This window comes from Protopterus annectens, chromosome 10.part0, assembly GCF_019279795.1.
Source record: "Protopterus annectens isolate FY-2018-M chromosome 10.part0, PAN1.0, whole genome shotgun sequence".
In the NCBI taxonomy this organism is placed as follows: domain Eukaryota; kingdom Metazoa; phylum Chordata; order Ceratodontiformes; family Protopteridae; genus Protopterus; species Protopterus annectens.
This window is the reverse complement of record NC_056744.1, coordinates 361,181,333-361,201,811: the sequence shown is the minus strand read 5'-3', so window position 1 is coordinate 361,201,811 and position 20,479 is coordinate 361,181,333. Positions and strand designations below refer to the sequence as shown.

At 39.1% G+C, this 20,479-nt stretch overlaps 1 protein-coding gene across 1 annotated transcript in view; it reads left to right on the top strand.

The window, feature by feature from the left end:
- Nucleotides 1-4,559, top strand: part of KIFAP3 (kinesin associated protein 3) — a gene marked incomplete in the record, with an annotated part of 1,467,647 nt that extends 1,463,088 nt beyond the window's left edge. Inside the window, 1 exon segment of the mRNA XM_044085270.1 lies at nt 1,453-4,559. Coding sequence (XP_043941205.1) covers nt 1,453-1,561 — 109 coding nt within the window.
- Nucleotides 4,560-20,479: the final 15,920 nt, after the last annotated feature.

Below are 20,479 nucleotides of genomic sequence, written 5' to 3'. Positions count from 1 at the left end.
TTCCCCAGTTTTCATTTTGTAGTTTGCAGTTTCCCTTTTCTAAATATCCTTCTTCCAGTTCTTTTCTGTCTGTTACAGTATTCAGTACTTCAAATACAGGTGCTTTAGGCTTTAATTTTCATTTTCTAGTCATTGCTTTACTAGCAGCCAGCAAAATTAAAGTTAACAAGGCCTTGCTATATCTAGGCAATTCGGATCCTGTGTCCCTGTTGAAAAGAATTATTTTCTTAGTTGCACCCATTTGCTCACCCAGTATTTCTGATCGAGTACTCTGCAGAGAATTTTAACAATCTGTCAACATATTACGTTCCCAATTACCTCTTTCTTCCCCATCTCACCTCGGACATTTGCTATCTACCTGAGAAAAAAATCTTTGGCATCTGCTTGGAGTTTAAAAATACCTATGCATACACTTCCAAGCAAACAATTCTAAACCTTCTCGACTTTGTTGCATACTTGGGAGCTATACATATGTCTTCCTATTGTTCCCTTCTAAATTGCTTATCCAATTTCTCTTCCCAAACTTTTTTTTTAATCTTCTCTGATTGATTTTTATGACTATCATGCAATCTTGTATATGCCCTAAAGTCCCCTATCCCCGTCTCTTTGACTATATTCTGATATCAATCCATGATAAGAAAGGCAGTATGCAGTCCAAATGTCTTCTTAACCTCATTCCATTATATTACCTTTCTGTGTGCAGTTTTTTGCTCCCAATACCTTGGATCCTTTGAATTTCTTTCTAGTATATTCCAGCACTTTCTTGCCTATTCTCTGTCCCCCTGCTTGCAGTCATCCCTATTGACAAAATCTCCTTTCTTTATTTTCGCATTGACCTAGTTCTCAGAATACTTTCTGCATTTTAGGAATATTAATATTCTACATGGCTACTGTTATTCTCCTAAAGGATCTGGTTCCAAATCCCACTTGCTCCTTATTTCTCAAATTCTCTCCCTGATTCATTATCATCCCTTTTCACTTTTAATTATAACTTTCTGCTTGTGTTGTATATAGGAGCCTTAATTGTGCATCTCTAAAATATCCCTGTTCTCTGGTGATGATTAGTGGTCAAATAAAAACCAACAAAAAGAATAAGGCTTTTTGTAGCGTTTATGTACATGTGAGCTGACTGTAACTTATGTTACTGCTGGATCTGTACTGCCCTGTTAAGTTACTTGCTAGAATAGGGATGGATTATAGAAGAGAGATTAGAATGAGCTTTTGGGTCTCCATCCCTTTCATGATAATTGAAGACTGGTGACTTTCATTAAGCCAGTAATAATACTGAGCTAATTTGTAACACAAGAGGAGGATAGAATGACTTGTCAGAGCCATTGTAATGGTCTAAAATGCTTCCTTAAGTATTTGTAGTTGGATTTTTGTCCATTATCTTTGTACTAACAGACCAACTTGTACATTTAATTTATATATTCTGCCCATTTTCTTTTACAGCATTGGAGTTGATGGATTCGGGCAGCCTGTTGGCATCCCAGGACGTCCCACCACAGCATATGGATACCGTCCAGATGAAGCCTTATTTTATGGCTACAGCAGCAGATAATCACAAAGTCGGCCAGTATAAACCTTCCGTGAAGAGCCTTCAAATAACTGCATTTTGATTGTGTTGCATGGATAGTATTTTAGCATCCATTCATCTGTGAAGCAGAGCTAGCTTATCTGTGTTATGTAAAAGAATCCCAGAGATTTTATAATAAAGCTGTGCCCCCCTATTGTGCTACGTTACCTCCTAGGTAGGTTTCACTTGTTTATATCCAGATAGAATGCATGCATTTTGTGCCATTCTTAAATATAGCAAAATAATCAGCGCCTTTTTGACTGTGTAGGAACTGCCTCACACAGTGACAAACACAGGGAGCACATGTAGGTATACTGTGTCCCGCTATATGAGACAGGCTGTGGTGGTCTTAGAGAATAGGCGACCCATCACTACCCTGATTAGAGAAAGAATGTTCTTTATTAGGGTGTTAATGTACTGGCAATGCCCACTGAAAAACAAGTCCTCCACATTTTTCATGCATACAATAAAAAAGTAAATAAAAGAAAAGAAGCGTGTGTGAAACAGAGAAAGAAAGCATATTTGAGAGAGTGCTGACTGCAACAGGCATTCTTTCAGCACAGATCTGTTAAACTCTAAGAGGAATGAAACTCTTACATCTGGCATTATTTCTTGACTTTAAACTTCAGTAATTTTTCCAGAAAGTTAATAGTTCTAGGAGGCATAGTGTACCACTGTATGGCAAAATCAGTAACAGTAAAAAGGCATGGGGAGTTGTATTTCCTTGCATTCTGTAATGTTTTTCTTTCATTGCTCAGAGCGAGACAACTGAGGTGTATTCATTCAGCAAAGAATTATTGCTGGTTGTGTGGGTGAGAATCTCTGTCTGTCTTTTCCTGCATCTGAATGTGTATATGTGTGCGCGGACACATTAAATATTTACCTAACTTATGTTTTTGATGTAAAATACTTCCTCCAACAATTACATGTTATGGCAAGTTTGAAACATTAGGCATAAGAAATAGTTTACATCAAAAATAGTTAAACAAGTATATAGTAATAAAAAACAAATACAGAACTATCTTAACAGCTAGCCCATTCTCATATCTGACAGGGTGTATGTTGGTGAACGAATGCCCTTCTCTGGGTATACAGGCCCTCTTCCGCTCACAACACCCCTGGATTGGTGTTATTGTCCAATAACACATACCCTGTCAGGTATTGTATCTTTGCTTTCAAGCTGATGTGTGTGTGGTTTTTGTTATTAGATATGAGACATGATCATATAACAGACTTTTGTTAGATGATCAATGTCCTTTACTGTTTACATCTCATTTTAATTACTTTTCATTTTGTAAATGTTACATGACAACTCATCAAACAGAACTGACATCAGACCACAGCTAAAAGAAAAAAAAATGCAGAAACAGCAAATTATTGATTTTAAAGAAATTTGAAAATTAAGTTTTGCGGGGTACAGTCCCTGCTTTGTTGCAAGGCTACACCCAATATTCCTTTGATTCTGAATTTGAAGTTATCACACCAAATGGTAAGGAGGGTACTTTTTTGTCACTTATGTTGAAAGACCTTACATTTGGGATACTTAATGTGTAAAGAAACAGGCCTGTGTATTAAACATTCAGTATCAGGCTAAGAGTGGCAGAAGTGATAATGCTGTTGTCTCACAGCAAGAGGTTCCTTGGTTTGATTCCTACAGCAAGAGGTTCCTTGGTTTGATTCCTGGCCGGGGTGCCTTCTGTGCAGAGTCCGTACATCCTTCCTGTGTTTGTGTGGGTTTCCTCTGGGTGCTCTGGTTTTCTCCCACATTCCAAAGATATGTAGTAGTTGGAGTGGACATACAAAATTGTCCATAGGTGTCAGTGTGTGTGATTTTGTGGTACTGAAGAATAACTGTGGCCCACAGTCAGTGTAAACTTTGGCTCTAGATGATTGTCACTGTTGAGGTGACATCCTGATCCCATGTGTAAAAATAGGTAAAGGGTTGTAGAAGGATGGCTGGATGAGGATACTAATGAAATGCCAGGCTCCAAATGTAACACTCTTGCTTTGTTCACTTCATTACATAATTGGATACTAGGTAGAGTTTCTACACAGTAAAAGTACGCTGAACATTTGCTTACTTAAATACATCTGTGAGTGGCATAAAATAGACTAAATGCATGCATTCTATATGGATATACAAAAATTTGGTCTTAGGAAGTAAGGTATCACAAAATATCATACATAATTTTACAGTAAAAATAAAACCGTAATTCTTTAATGGTCTCAAAATAAACTCGTCATTTTCGGAAAGCTGAAAGTACTACTGCTGCTTTATTCAGTTTGAACAAGGGCGTTGACCTGAATGGCAAACAGCCTGTGTAAATCTACTGACCAGAAAACTTTTGAACTGTGCACTGTAGACTAATAGACAGCTGGTTAATATTTATTGTGGGAAAGTGTATAATTTGTTGCTAAATCTGGATGTTTGATTTTTTTATCATGGCATTTATGCTGATTTTTTAACTGCAAGTTTTTATGTTGATTTACTGTATTCCATTCAAAGGGTGTGGTTTGATTAGGAAAGAATCCCCTCTGTCTTTTCTCCTTTTTAAATTTTTTGCACAGTTTTATATGTATATTTATATTATGTATATTGTCAACATTCATGTTTTGAATTGTATGCCAAGAGACTGTGATGAGATTGTAACTTGGATAGCTCAGCTTATGTGCAAACCTTGGTATGTTCACTAATTTGATTTCTACAGAGAAGACAACATTTTTTCTCATCACTATGTTTTTTGGGAATTGTGAAAATGTTTTTGCTTGTGTGTGTAAAGAATTGCCATATTGTGCTTCAACTGAAAAACATAGATTGCCTTTTGTTACATTTTGTCCATTTTTAACATATTTTCAACATTTTGGGTACATCTAAACAATCATAGTTTGAAATGTCCTTGTCACACTTCTTTTGCTGATGTTCATGTGTATATAGGTTCTGCTGTGAGAGGATTCTGCAGTAAACAACATCAAAACATCAAAATGTAGTGCTGTTGTATTGATGACATGTTTCTCCTTTGAGCAGAACTTTGCGATTCAGTTTTAATTAACAGACAAGTCTTTTTTTTTTTGTTTTGTTTTGGACCGGATTGTAAGGTCAACAATCATATTTATGTAACACTTAATCCGTTCACGAAATTAAGGGAGCAAAGAGTTTTTCTCTCATTTTTGACAGGAAAATGTTTGAAAACTGTCTAAAAATCTAAAAATACTTAGTAGAACATAGCTAAAGGAGAAAAAGTGAAAAAAACTAATTCAGAAAAAGATTAAATCAGTTCAAAAGAAAAGTGCTGTGATCTGATAAAGGGTTTTCAGTGGTCACCTGTACAAAGCAGAGCCAAATGTTACTTAGCATACATTTATTTCAAATTCTAATACTCTAACAATGTCCTCCTCCATTGAGGTAATCTCTGTCGAAAAGAGAGCAGTTATGTACACTGAGATGTGGTCAGAAAGATGACATCACATTGTAAAGATGCTTCAGCACAGCCATAGGGGGAGAGTGTTTACCAGACTTGGCATCACCATCTTACTGAAACTGAAGAAACACTCAAGGGCTTCACTACAGAACTGAAATAACAACTATAGGAAGTTACCTGTACATGCCATCATGATAATGGCTGTTTTCCAAGACAGTACATTTACCCAAATATACATTTATAAATTCAATGTAACAATTTAACTGCATTTCTACCAATGCTCAAAGCAAATACTTGACAAAAAATATGCATATATACTTTTAGTAAATAGTACTGATACTGTGTCAACATTTTGTCTGTTAAATGTACTTTTCTCTGTAATGACATTCATTGTTTTCTGTCTGATGTACTTGTTTCTATAATTGTGTTTTCTCGTTATGTTCAAGTAACTCCTGTAGTACTAAGTGGTATATGTAAGCTTGTGTAATGTTGCTCCTCTGGACTACCACAACCTGCAGACATTTTCCGTAGGTACAAATACCCTTGCAAAGTATATACATCCAGCCAAAAATCTGGACATCTGATTAGCATAATATTTCAATACCAAACAACACAACTGTCCTGCTTCCAGTAGGAGTGTGGTGTACTACCCAGAAACACATCTGAAAAACAAGAGTGACAAAAATGACTGAAAATGTAAACGTTATCAGAGACGGTTTAAAATCCGTGGACTTTAATAGACTGTATTGCAAAATCCTACTACACAAGGGCTTTCATTGTTGCCTCTGAAAAAGGGAGATGCAGGATGTATGTCATATTTTATTGTTGCCACTAGTGTGTTGGTCATGTCGTGTGGTTTTCTGTATATTAACTTCAAAACTCACGTGATGAGGGAAATAAAAAAAATTATGAAGAGGTAAATCAAGTTTGAAAATAGGTTTATACCTCTGAAACTAGACACAGCATGCACGGCTAAATCAGGCCTGACAATAGGTATGTTCCTCCAAAACTGACATTTGAGAGGTATGCACTGGTCATGGCTGAAAGGAGATCCGCAAACAGGCAAATTACCTGGCTAACAAATTGCAGTAAATAAACGTTTTCCCATACACTTTTTGGAATTTCTCCTACCAGTTTTAAGACTGGCATCCCTTTCTTACTATTTCCCATTCAATGACCAGTGATTTGAAGTTGGTTCTTGGACAGACTTCATTGATGATTGAGCCCAACAAATATAAAATCAAACCAGTTCCTTAATAAATATCCATGCTGGAAGAGACATGAGCATTTGTTGAAATGCTTCTTTAGGTTAAGAAACCTGAGCCACCGGTTTCAATTACAGAAGGGACTGAAATTCCTCCAGTACACAAGGCTGTGTCTTAAATGTCCACTGTACCTACATATAATTACAAAAAAATGGTACAGGAGATTATCATATCCATAGCTAAAAAGGTTTTTCAATCACAAGTTGTTGTTCCCTGAGTAGCTGACATAGGTCAGAATTCAGACACAAACACTATTCCTCAGTAAGTACCTTTGAGACAAAATAAAAGTGAGGAATCTTTCTACCATTTTGTTAGAATGGTATGTGCAGTCTTTTTTACCAAAGAATGTCTCCCTGCACCACTTTATTTCTGATTATGCAAACTCCTCTTTCGTGTTTGTTCTAAATGACCTATTCAAAGACATCAGCTGTAATGGTACCATAACATTATAGAAGAAAGTTATAGTGTCTTTCAGATGTTTTTTCCAGGGTATTGTCTTAACTATTACCATCTCTCTCAATTCAGTGCCACACTCCTGCCTAACTTTTGCAGATCTTCTGTCACATAATCCATCCACCTCTTTGCTGGACATCCTCATTTCCTCTTACCCTCTTCCTGTCTGTCCCAAATATTCTTCCTCAGATTGTCTTCTGCTTTTCTACACGTGTCCAAACCACCATAATCTGTTCTCTTTGTCTTTTCTGCAATTTGAAATACTTTGGCTTCTGCTCTTATGTCCTTATTTCTTCATCTGTCCCACAGTGTGCATCCTACCATCCTTCTCAGGCACTTCATTTCCATCAGCTCTAGCTTCCTCATCTGCTCTGCCTTTACTGCCCAGGTTTCTGTACCATACAGTACTACTGATCACACCACTGTCTTGTACATCTTACTTTTCAGCTTCTTTGGCATTCTTCTATCATAGACTACACATTTGACTCTGAGCCAGTTGGCTGCAGCCCCTCTGATTCTAGCTATGACCTCTTCATTCAGACTTCCCTTCTCCTCAACTAGCCCTCCCATATACTTGAAGCTATTAACCTGCTCCACTATCTTCACTTCTGTCTCAATTCACAGCTTCTTTTGATTTCCCCAATTTGCTGCCATTACCACTGTCTTAACTGTGCTTAGTTTCATTCCCTGTGCCTTCACCCCCCTATACTTTGCTGAAGTTCTTGCTCAGAGTCTGCCTGTAATGCCACATTGTCTGCATACAGCAACTTTGTTGATCTGTCCCTTCAGACCTGTCTGCTAATGGAGTCCATCACCAGTATGAACATCAGTGAACTCAGAGCTGAATCCTGGTGCACACCCACTAGGAACCCCTCTGTGAGACCGAACACTGTTGGTACTTGAGTAATTGGATCCTTGTACATAGCCTGCACTAATTCTACCAATGTTTCTGGAACTTCGAAGTACTGCAGTTCTGCCCAGATCAGCTTTCTTGGGACCCTGTCATAGGCTTTCTCCAGGTCTAGGAATGCCCAGTTCGGCTCTTTCCTCATCTCTAGATTCTTCTAAACTATCTGTCTCACCGCAGACATTGGGTCAGTTGTGCTGCATCCTTATCTAAATCTGAACTGCTCATCTCCTATCTTACATTCTACTACTGTGTATCCGTTTATCAATCACCCTCTAGAACTTTCATGCAGTGTGATAGGAGTTTGGTTCCTCTGTACTGCCCACAGTTGTGGATGTCCCCTTTGTTCTTGTACACTGGCATGAGTATGCTTATTCTCCAGTCATCAGGGATACGCCCTTCTCTCCATACTGCAAGGACTACCCTCAGGAGCCATTTTTGTCCTAACTCACCGAGCATCTTTAGCATATCTGCTGTGACCTCATCTCTGTTTGGCCCATGGTTCATTTGTTTCTATGAAGTATAGTAGAATGTGTTTTTATTCCCATTAGTTTACCATGTTTTTCATTTTCATTTTTTTTTTATGTACTTGAGTGTTGACATATCTCCAAGCATACCTATGCAGGGATATTTAAAATACATAGGATCATAGCAAGTTACTAGGCTATTGGCCCTGAGGCCCGTTACAAGCCTAGCCAAGAATTTAGCCCATGTTCCAACAAGTCAGCACTGTGTACCACTGTCCAGCAGGGACATAGGTGGAATCTTAGGGGTGTATTTTCTGATGTTCTTCGTGTTTCACTGTTGCAGTCATCACATTTGGGTTATCTGCTTGCAGTAGCCCTCAGTTGGCCTGATTATCAAAGTCTTGGGTCCTGCATCGGTTGCTGTGTCATCTTCCATGACGTCAGGGGTATAAAGCATGCAGCTGATGCCTATACATCTGTCTTTGTTGCTGTGCGGTGCCCGAAGCAGAAGCAGTTCGCAAGTGCCAGTCGGCCGACTCCTGAAATTTTCATTTTTGAGTTTCAGAACCAAAGTCTTCACCTAAAGCTAAGTACCCCCATTGGGGAAACTTTTTCTTGCTCTAAACCGATGTCAGTAAAAGTCAATAATTGTATTTCATGTGGAAAGCAAATACCTCATAAAGATTTTCATTCGTACTGTATTCCTTGCCTAGGCCCTGACTACGACGTACCTTGCTGTCAGTTTTGTACCTTATTCAAACAATAAACTATTGGTCGTCGGTATATTTACGCTTCTAAATATTTCACTACTTGGTTCAATTATCCAGATATGGCTTCAGTAAGCCACCCGACTACCGACATTCCAAAAAAACGCAAAGATAAAGACAGAGACAGGCCGCCTAGGTCCAAAGCTGCTGACGACGCTTCTCCTAAGCTAGTTCCCAGTTCGCCAGTACTCAGTGAGGCACTTTCACAGCCCCTGATACCCGCTACTTCAGATTCGCAGGCCTCTACTGAGACCCATTCAGAGTCCGGTATGCTGCGAGATGCTTCAACTGTGGAACCTGCGGATGTCTCTACCTTGGATGGGTCCAGAGCCGCTGTGCAGGTACCGGCTTCTGAGGGTGTATTCAGGCCTACTGACTTGCATATTAAACCGACTCCATCTTCTTCTTCAAGGCCTAAAACTCGATCCATGCCTAGAAAACCGATGCCCAGACCCGCATGGTCAGGCCCCTATGCCTAAAAAGCAAATGATAAGAATGGCTGAAGACCTTATTACTTTAATCAGGGGAAGCCAACCTTCCCCCTCTAAGAGACCTAGGACTGAATTTGGCTATGATTCTTCTGATGAGGATTCTGAAATTTCTGTTTCTTCTGATGACCAGGATTTACCCTTATCTGTCTATGAGGATTCTGATGCAGAGGACTCAATTCCCTCTGCTTCCCCTCCAGAGGATTTCTCTTTTGGTGAAACCTCTTAGGGAGCAACAGGGTTCCTGACTCTCACAAGTTCCTCTTTAAAAGTTCTACTGCGGATCCTGAGACCATTTCACAGGGACCCAAGGGCATAAAGGCTACTACTGCCAAAAATCCTATCCCCTCTGATAGAGATTCCAGGGTAAGAAGGTGTATACTTCTGCAACCTTGGCCATTAGAGCCTTAAATTGCCAGTTTCATATGTTAAAGTATCAGCAGCATATTATTGGATTACTTAAACAGAAAATGATGTTGATTCCTGACTGTGCTGAAAATAAGGATTTACAGGATTTAATGCATTCTGCTGAACAAGTTGGAAATCATACTTTGCAGTGTGGTTTTGATTCACTAGAGGCATCTTGCAGCTACTGTTATTGGGTCTGTACTTAGAAGGCATGCCTGGCTTAAGGAGCAATCTTTGCCAGATCATATTAAAGCTAAATTATTGGATGCTCCCTTAAACCAGGACCACCTGTTAAGCAACAAAGCAGAAGTAGTACTGAAAAAGCTAAATCTATGCAAACTGTTAAAGATTTCCTGCAAGTGCAGCCTCCAAGATTTAGTAGGCGTTGACCCTCTAAGAATTGGTCCTTTCCTGCCTCTTCCAGGCCTTCTCAGTCCAAACCCAGACTCAGCAGAACACTCAGGCTTCAGTCCCAAGGTACACACAGGACTAAGTAGTGGGGGGCTCCCACTTCCAAAGCAGGGAGTAGTAAGACCCCCCCACCATAAACTGTCTCAATGACTTAACTTTAAAACTTCCAAGCCCTTCTCAGCTGACTGCTCCTTTAGGGGGAAAGATTGCTCTGCAAGCAAAAAACTGGGAACTCATTACCCAGGACAAATGGGTTTTAAATATAGTGTCCCAGGGATATAGATTTCACTTCCACATGTTACCAACCCCAAAAGGTTGGCCAGATCTATCCCTAAATCAGTGGGCAGAGGCACAAAAGCAAGTTCTCTCTCTCTCAAGTATAAGGGCTATTCAAACTGTCCCAGAAGAGGAAAGGAGACAAGGTTTCTACTCAAGACTTTTTCTGGTACCCAGAAAAGATGGTAACTGGCATCCTACCCTGGATCTCTCTATCCTAAACACTTTTTTGGTGATCCCAAAATTCAATGCTAACTATTCACCAGTTGTTTCCTATGCTAGGCAAGGATGCCTGGTTGGCAACACTAGATTTAAAGGAAGCCTACCTGCACATCCCTATCATGGAATCTTGCAGAAGATACCTTTGCTTCAAAGCAGGCTTCATGCACTATCAGTTCTCTGCACTGCCCTTTGGCTTATCTACTGCGCCCAGGGTATTCACAAAGTGCCTAGCTCCAGTCATTGCATTTTGCAGGCAAAGAAATATTCAAATATACCCATACCTGGATGCCTATTCAGGCAGAAAGCCAGGACATACTATTGAATTGTCTGACATTTGTACAAAAAGTTCTAACTTCTCTGGGGTACACCATAAACGAAAAGAAATCACATCTGGTACGCTGCCAACAAATTGTATTCCTGGGAGCAAGCTTGAACACAACTTCCCAGATGGCTTTCCTCACGCCAGAGAAATGAGTTCATTTGACAGCTTACTTCAAACTTATGGCCACATAGACCCTGCTATCTGCAAGACAAATACTGCAAGCCTTGGGGTTCATGGCCTCCTGCATTCTTCTAATTCCATATGCAAGACTGCATCTGAGGAAACTACAATAGTATCTAAAAAGCCTATGGTGTCAACATTCTCAAGATCTAAAAGCAATGATTCCAATCATACCTTGCCTACAGTTAGAGTTCCTTTGGTGGGCAGAGGCCTGCCACCAAAACAAGGGATTGCCATTCACTCTACCCCCTGCCGCCCAAACCCTAACAACAGACACATCAGACTATGCATGGGAGGCTCACCTGGCAGGGAGGTGCATTCAGGGCAAATGAAACCCAAGTCAAATGCACCTGCATATCAATCAAAAAGAAATGTTAGCTGTACATAATGCTCTGACAGCCTTCAAGGACCACATTCTTCCAGGATAGTTAATGGTGAAGACGGACAACACCACTGTTACGTGGTACATAAGCAGGGAGGAATCCACTCCTACCCCCTCTGCAGACTAGCCATGGCTCAGTGGAACACAGCCTTGAGCTAACAAGTGCACCTGCAGGCTCAATCCCTGCCAGGAAAGCTAAATACACTGGCAGATGATCTAAACAGAAATCTCATGGACCCACAAGAGTGGAAACTGGAACCAAAGACATTAAACATGTTGATAAACAAATGGGGGAGCCCAGAGATGGACCTGTTTGCCTCCCCCCAGAACTACCAATTGGACAAATTCTGCACAAGGATTCCCCACAAACAAGCTTGGAAAGTGGATGCCCTGTCCTTCACCTGGAAAAAATCAGTTTATGCCTTTCCTCCGCTGCCTCTCCTCTCCAAGGTACTACTAAAGATCAAACAGAACAAACCAAGGACAGATACTGATTGCACCAGACTGGCCACGACAACACTGGTAACCTCTCTTGCGCACTGTGTCACTGCTGGCACCATGGCACCTGCCTCAGACCCCTACCCTGCTGTCCCAGCAAAAGGGCCAGATTCTACACCCTCAGCTTCAAACCCCGAGCCTGGCTAATTACCTGATCTACGAAACCACCATAAAAAGCAGGACCAACACGAACAGATGCACAGAAGGAATTTTATTCTAGTACCTCGGCTCACACAGCCTTCAAAGGAATAATCATTCACTATTAACTGCATCATTTTATATCTTAATATAATTGAATAATTATTTAATTATTCAATTCTACTAGTTTAATTACCATCACATGAAATGAAAATGAAATATAAGAAAAACATTTATCAAGGAAAAAAGCTATAAACCAGAGCATACTATACACACATTTGCTAAAGTGCTTTATAAAACAACTTAGACATATCACTAACTATAAATAACACATTGTTTTTATAATTGTTTTTTTAAATAGTTAAGTTATTTTCAAGATTCAAACCTTTTGGTTTTAAAGTACCAAAATTAAGGATAAACATACTTTCCAATTTTAGTAATTTATATACAAAATTCCCATAAGTGTAACTATCAGGTCTAGCAAGAGCACAAAAGAAGAATGAGTCCAGCTTACCATTATGAAACAAATGAAAATGTTCAGAAACAGGACTTTCCATTCTCCTATTCCTGATATCACCCATATGTTCCATGATTCTTAGCTTTAATTGGCGTTTTGTTTGTCCTATATAATACTTAGGGGGATTACATCCACAACCTATAATATAAACCACTCCACAAGATCTGCAGTTAAAGGTATCCAAAGCTTTGAATCTTGAAAATAACTTAACTATTTAAAAAAACAATTATAAAAACAATGTGTTATTTATAGTTAGTGATATGTCTAAGTTGTTTTATAAAGCACTTTAGCAAATGTGTGTATAGTATGCTCTGGTTTATAGCTTTTTTCCTTGATAAATGTTTTTCTTATATTTCATTTTCATTTCATGTGATGGTAATTAAACTAGTAGAATTGAATAATTAAATAATTATTCAATTATATTAAGATATAAAATGATGCAGTTAATAGTGAATGATTATTCCTTTGAAGGCTGTGTGAGCCGAGGTACTAGAATAAAATTCCTTCTGTGCATCTGTTCGTGTTGGTCCTGCTTTTTATGGTGGTTTCGTATTCTGTTTGCTTCACTTGGTTGTGCTGTTTTTCGTGAAGAGCAGGTCCTTTTTATTTAGTCACTATGGCTATTCTAGCCTCTACTAGTGAAAGCCTCAGTTTTGCAGATTTATGCAAGGAGAGAGATGAAAAGCTGGCAGCGTCTGATCCATGGGGTGTTCCGGTTAGTATTGACCGGGACAAGAGGTTCGAGGAATTAAAAAAACTAAGACTAAAAGAGACTTCTCTCTTTTATGATACCTGCTTGCTGAAGAAGTATGTGAGTTTGTCCATTACACCCAGAGGACTTCGGGTGGACAAACTACCTGCTACCAAATTTGCTGACGATGAGACTGAGCTTTTGGAGGAATGGAAGGCTGCCTCACTTCAATGTACGTTAAGCTGGCTTAAGATATTGATTAAACGGAACCGTAAGAACCTGGGTATAGTGCAACAAAAAATTGCAGAGGTGGAGGAAAGTCTACTCATTGAAATTTCTCGAGAGACTTTTTCAGCTGCTATTAAGATCATTAACATTGAGACTAATAAATTTGAGAGTGACATTATATCTAGGAAGAAAAATAAGTTAAATAGAGATATAAGTGATTTCAGTAAGAATAACATATATCTCTGGCAGCGGAAACGTAAGAATGGTACAGTCGGTACCGGAAGAGCTGAAGGAGCTTCCCGTTTCACAAGAGACTCTTCTGTTTCATCTTCAGATACGGGGGCAAGCAGAAAAAGTGTATCCTTTGAAAGAGTCGATAATATGGATGTCGCTAGCGATGAAATAGAAATGGAAGAACAAGGAAATTGGAATTTTCGCCAGGGCAACAAAAGAAAAGCCAGAAGTAAGGGTCGTAACAGACGCCGCTGAAAGGGAGCAGTTTTCAGCTGTTCTAAATGGAACTCTGAGGTTGGGACATTTTGTTGGTACAAATACTGTTACAAATACTTTGTACAACTCTGAGCAAAATCATATTGTAAATTTGAGTAGTTTATTGCTAACTTCTGACATGGAGCAGGTACTATTTAAAGGCAGTAAATTTGTGCCTACAAAGATACCTGCCTTATCAGAGTTAATTATGGATGCTAAACGTTTTTGTAGGAAATTGTACCTAAAAAGTTTTTTTGAAAACAGGAAATGTTCTAATCAGATTGCAGTGAGTCCTATAAATTCTGTGGAAATTAGTAACACAATTGAGACTCATGTTGGGCAGGATGTTTTATCATGTTCTTTTGATTCTTTGCTTAATTTATCCACCTATGACTATGAAACTTCTGGGTTTGTAGAAGGGGAAGCAGTTAGCTGTGACTTAGATTTATCTGATATAGAAACTAAACGTTTTGTGACAGGTTATGGAAAATTTGAAATTCCACAGTTACCAAGTTATAGTTCATTTTACCCTCCGAAAATTTCTGCTGTCTTAAGGGTGTTTGAGAATGTGTTACTTGGCAAAATAGAGGCTGAATATGTGAGTTTTATGAAAAAATACTTTGTTTATAATCTCACTAAGAACGAATGGAAGGCTTTGAAAGATATGCAAGCTGTTTGCGACACATATGCTTTTTGTCAAGCAGACAAAGGAGGGAATTGGGTAATTATGGATAGAATACATTACCTGAAAATGATGTTTGACTTACTATCAGATGAACAGGTTTACATAGAGATGCAAAATAATCCCAGTTTGGAATTTAATAAAGCTCTTTTAGAGTTACTGGAGAGGGGCGAAAGATTGGGTTTTTTCAATAATAGAGATGTTAAAAAACTTTACATTGTTAATCCTAGGGACCCCAGGTTTTATGCTTTACCCAAACTACATAAAAATCTATCTGACCCCCCGGGACGCCCTATAGTTTCAGGTTGTGGCTGTTTTTTGGAACACATTGGTATATTTTTGGACATTATTCTTAAAAAAGAATTGGTCCATGTCGCTTCACATATTGGAAATACTACTGAATTTTGTGTTAAAGTAAAGAATATGCAATGGGACACTAAATTTTACTGGGCCACGGTGGATGTTAAGGCACTTTACACAAGTATAAAAAGGAAATGGGGTTTGGAGGCCATACAAAACATTTTGAGGGAGGGTCCACGTACCTCATACATTATTTCTCTGCTAGAATTTGCATTAACTCATAATTATTTCTGTTGTGAAGGGAAGATATTCTTACAAAAAGATGGTACTGCAATGGGGGCAAATTTTGCACCCACGTATGCGATACTATTTATGTCTTATTTTGAGAATAATTTTCTGTATAGGTTAAAGTTTTTTCAGAACAATGTTGTGCTCTATTATAGATATATTGACGATTTGATTTTTATATGTACTGGTGATACCGCTGAATTTGACGGTTTCATTACTAGTTTACATGATAATAAGTTTGGTCTAGAATTCACTTATGTTCTGAATAGGACTTCCATTCAGTTCTTAGATATTTTATTATATGTGGATTCTTCTAATAGAGTACAATATAAACCCTACAGAAAAATTACTGCAACTAATAATTTCCTTCATGCCACTAGTGCACATCCTAGCCATTTGATTGAAGCTTTACCCTATGGTGAATTCAAACGTACGTTTGAACATACCTCTGAAACTAAACTATTAGATGTTGAATTTAGGATGGTCACAAATAGACTTTTGGAGAGGGGTTATTCAGAAATTTCAGTGAAGAATAGTAGCAATAGAGTGCGAAATTTTGATTCTTGTACTAGAAGGACAGACTTATTATATGAACAAAGGACAGATACATTTGTTAAAAATGAAGGGAATAGAATTTTTTATGTCAGTAAATATTCCCCTTTTTCTTCCTCTCTTAAAGAAATAGTAGATGTTTTGTGGCCGTTGGTTCACCAAAATGATGAAATTGGTCAGTTATTTCCTAGTAAGGTCTGTTTCTCATTTGGGAGATATGCAAATTTGAAAGAAAAATTAAAATTTAAATCTGAGATTAGACCAAATAGGGAGAATATTGCTTCAGGGGTAAAGGGTATGTCTAAATGTGGAAAATGTAAAATTTGTAAAAATGTCAGGGATTTAACAGGAAATTACATTAATGGTATTAAATACCAAGCTTTGGATACCTTTAACTGCAGATCTTGTGGAGTGGTTTATATTATAGGTTGTGGATGTAATCCCCCTAAGTATTATATAGGACAAACAAAACGCCAATTAAAGCTAAGAATCATGGAACATATGGGTGATATCAGGAATAGGAGAATGGAAAGTCCTGTTTCTGAACATTTTCATTTGTTTCATAATGGTAAGCTGGACTCATTCTTCTTTTGTGCTCTTGCTAGACCTGATAGTTACACTTATGGGAATTTTGTATATAAATTACTAAAATTGGAAAGTATGTTTATCCTTAATTTTGGTACTTTAAAACCAAAAGGTTTGAATCTTGAAAATAACTTAACTATTTAAAAAAACAATTATAAAAACAATGTGTTATTTATAGTTAGTGATATGTCTAAGTTGTCTTATAAAGCACTTTAGCAAATGTGTGTATAGTATGCTCTGGTTTATAGCTTTTTTCCTTGATAAATGTTTTTCTTCTATTTCATTTTCATTTCATGTGATGGTAATTAAACTAGTAGAATTAAATAATTAAATAATTATTCAATTATATTAAGATATAAAATGATGCAGTTAGTAGTGAATGATTATTCCTTTGAAGGCTGTGTGAGCCGAGGTACTAGAATAAAATTCCTTCTGTGCATCTGTTCGTGTTGGTCCTGCTTTTTATGGTGGTTTCGTATTCTGTTTGCTTCACTTGGTTGTGCTGTAATTACCTGATCTCTCTGTTACCATCCCTCGATAAATAAATGTTGGATGTCATTCTGGAGGCAAGGAGGCCTAGTACTAGAAAATCTTATGCTGAAAAATGGAAAAGATTCTGTTCCTGGAACCAAACTCGCGATGGGCACAGCAGCGCCCAATTTACATCAGATTCTTCAATACTTAACTGAGATGCTTCACAAGGGCCTTTCTTTTTCCTCCATCAAAATTCATGCCTCAGCGATTTCAGCTCATTACAACACAGAACCACCCCTCTTCTCTCATCCACTGCTCAAGCAGTTCCTCAGATGGGCCAAAATCTTAAGACTACCCAGGAGAGCCCCTACTCCAGCCTGGGACCTTAACTTCGTATTGGAGAAACTTCCTCTACTTCCTTTTGAGCAACTGCAAATGCAGAGTTGAAATTCCTTTCTTGGAAGACAGCCTTCCTTTTAGCCATCACTTCAGCAAGAAGGGTGTCTGAATTACAGGCCCTTACGGCAGTGGAGCCTTTCATCATCTTTCATGCGGACAGGGTGTCCCTCACGGCCCAATCCCTCCTTCATGCCCAAGGTAGTATCCAGTGTTGCTCTTAATCAGTCCATTCATTTACCAACCTTCTTTTCTAATCCACAGAACAAATGGGGAATGGATACTACACGCCTTAGATGTGCACAGACAACTTAGATTTTTACTTGGACAGGACTAAACCTCTCAGGAAATCTGAACAGCTGCTGGTGGCATTTGCTGCAGGGGCAGAGGGGAAGGCCATTTCAAAGCAAACCATTTCTAAATGGATAGGCCATTGCATTCATTTCTGCTACAAGCACCATGGAAAACCTATCCCACAGGGGATAAGACCACATTCAACCAGGGCTGCATCTACCTCTACAGCCTTTCTCAGAGGTGTCCCTACCAGGGACATCCTAGAAGCTGCTACCTGGAGTTCTGTACATACTTTCACCAAGCATTACCATTTACCAATTTTCTCTAAATCCAGAGCTGGTTTTGCCACTGTAGTCTTGCTGGGCCTTATAACTGGTCCTAATGCTGTCTAAATTCCTTCTCCCATCCTTAGCTTTGGAGATCTACCCAAATGTGATAACTGCAATAGTGAAACACTAAGAACATAGTACAGTTGTGTACACTTACCATAAATGTAGATGTTCGAGTATATTCACTGTTGCAGTCCTGGTTACTCTCCCTCCAGCCCCCTGACTTCTTTGGCTATACCTCTATTCCTTTTTACTATGCTTAAAAGCTTTTTGGTGTATTTGCTTTTTTGGTGGCGGTATTACCTTACATATATATATATATATATATATATATATATATATATATATATAATTGCTTCCCATTAGGGGGGCACCTGACATCTGGGGCAAGAAAAACTGATGTAGTGGTGTCAGCTGCATGCTTTATACCCCTGACTACCTGACATCATGGAAGATGAGGCAGCAACCAACGCAGGACCCAAGACTTTGATAATCAGAGTACTGTTGCAAGCAGATAACCCAAATATGATGACTACAACAGTGAATACACTCGAACAGCTACATTTATGGTAAGTGTACACAACTGTACCTTCCCCATCCAGTTATCCAGGTTGTGCTTAAAAAGGTTTATTGAGGTACACTGCTTTTCGTGGACAGGGAGTCTATTCCACAAAAGGGGGAGTCTCTGGGACACACATCTGTCCCACCAACAAGTCCTATTGATGTGACAGCCCAGGTTGATGTCTCACGTGCAGGTTACTCGAGTGGAGCTTGACTTGTGGATATGCAGCAGTCCCATCATGGCAGGGTCTGAGATTGCGTTATATCCCAGACAGAGGTCACCTCTGAGTCTGTAGGAGACTGAAAGAGGGACAGGGCTTTTAGCCTATCTGTGTAGGGTAGATGTTTGAGGCCCTGAATTCTCTGGGTGAGGAATCTCTGTGGTCTCTCCAGCTGCTGCATATGCTGTGTGAGGTACATGCCAAAAGGGGCATTGTATTCAATAATCGGTCTTATAAGGGAAGAATACAGGGATGTTATGACCACCCTGTCCCTTGATAAGATATCCTTACTAATGAGGTGGGCCATGTAGAAAGCTTTCTGTACAACGGAGGCAGTATGGTCGTCAAGTCAGTTTGCTGTCAACCTGAGTTTCCAAGTCCCTCATGACTGATTGCGTGCTTAGTGCCTTATTATTAATGTGATAATTTGTGGGGACGTCATTCTCCCCAAAAGGGATGATGATGCATTTTTTGGCATTCAGTGTGAGGCCATGTTTCTGGCACTAGTCATCTGTTTGGGTGAGACCCTCTTGAAGGATGTCCACATCACTAGGGGAATTTATGACGGCATCCAGCTTGCAGTCATCTGCAAACTTGGTCAGCCACAGCCCACTAGATTCAGCCTGCACATCTGAGAAGTATATCCCAAGCAGCAAAGGCCCCAAGACTGATCCCTAGGGTACACTGCTTGTTACGGGTGCACTACTTAAGGTGGCTTCCCCTATTTAGACAAAGTGAGTTCTATCAGTGAGCCAGTTTGCTACCCATCTGGTAACATATGGATTGATGCCTAGTTGAGAGAGTTTATCTATTATACCTGAGTGAGGAATAGTATCAAAAGCCTTGGCCAGGTAAAGGTAAGTAGTGTGTTCCATCGTCCCCTCGTCTATGGCCTTGGTGACTGTCTCAAAGAAGTTGACCAGATTTAACAAGCATGACCTCCCCTTGACAAAACCAAACTGTGTCAGATCAAGTGTCTGGAGGTTGCCAATGTCCGTGTTAATGAGGTCTATGATAATCCATTCCATGGCCTTGCAGATCAGGCTAGTTAGGCTGATGGATCTATAGTTTCCTGGATTGGTGGAAGCTCCACCTTTGTGCAAAGGGATGACAGTAGCTGTCCACTTGGCTGGGATGAAGCCGGTACTCAGGTTTTGGTTGAATATGTTGCCTAATGGTGCTGCAAGTTTCTGCCTTTGTTCATGTAGGATGCAGCCTGGGATGTTATCAGGTCCTATGGAGCCTGTATTTTTTGCCTTTGAGAGAGGGCAGTGATGACTTGAAGTAGGTGTTCTAATGCTTACAAAAGAATAGCTTTGTGTTAGCTTGCATGTATGGTTATAAATGTTTGGTTTTAATCTGAGACATTAACAGCTTTTGCTTGTGGTGCATGAGATTACATTTAACTAAGGTCATATAATTTATAATTATCTGGAGTACTACAAAGATTTTATATTCATATATTTTAACTAAGTGTAGCAATTCTTGTTTTTGTTATCTGAAACTCAAATGTCTATGAGGGCTTTATGGAGACTAACACATTCATCTGAGGGCTTTCCTCTCCAAAATAAATAGAGCAGTACTCAGAGTAGAGAGGTATAAAATGTAGTAGCTTCCTGTACCCAGAATTATGATTTTGAGGGCTGTTTGATGTCTGAGGGTCACCAGTTTGAGATCACTGAAAGCATTTTAC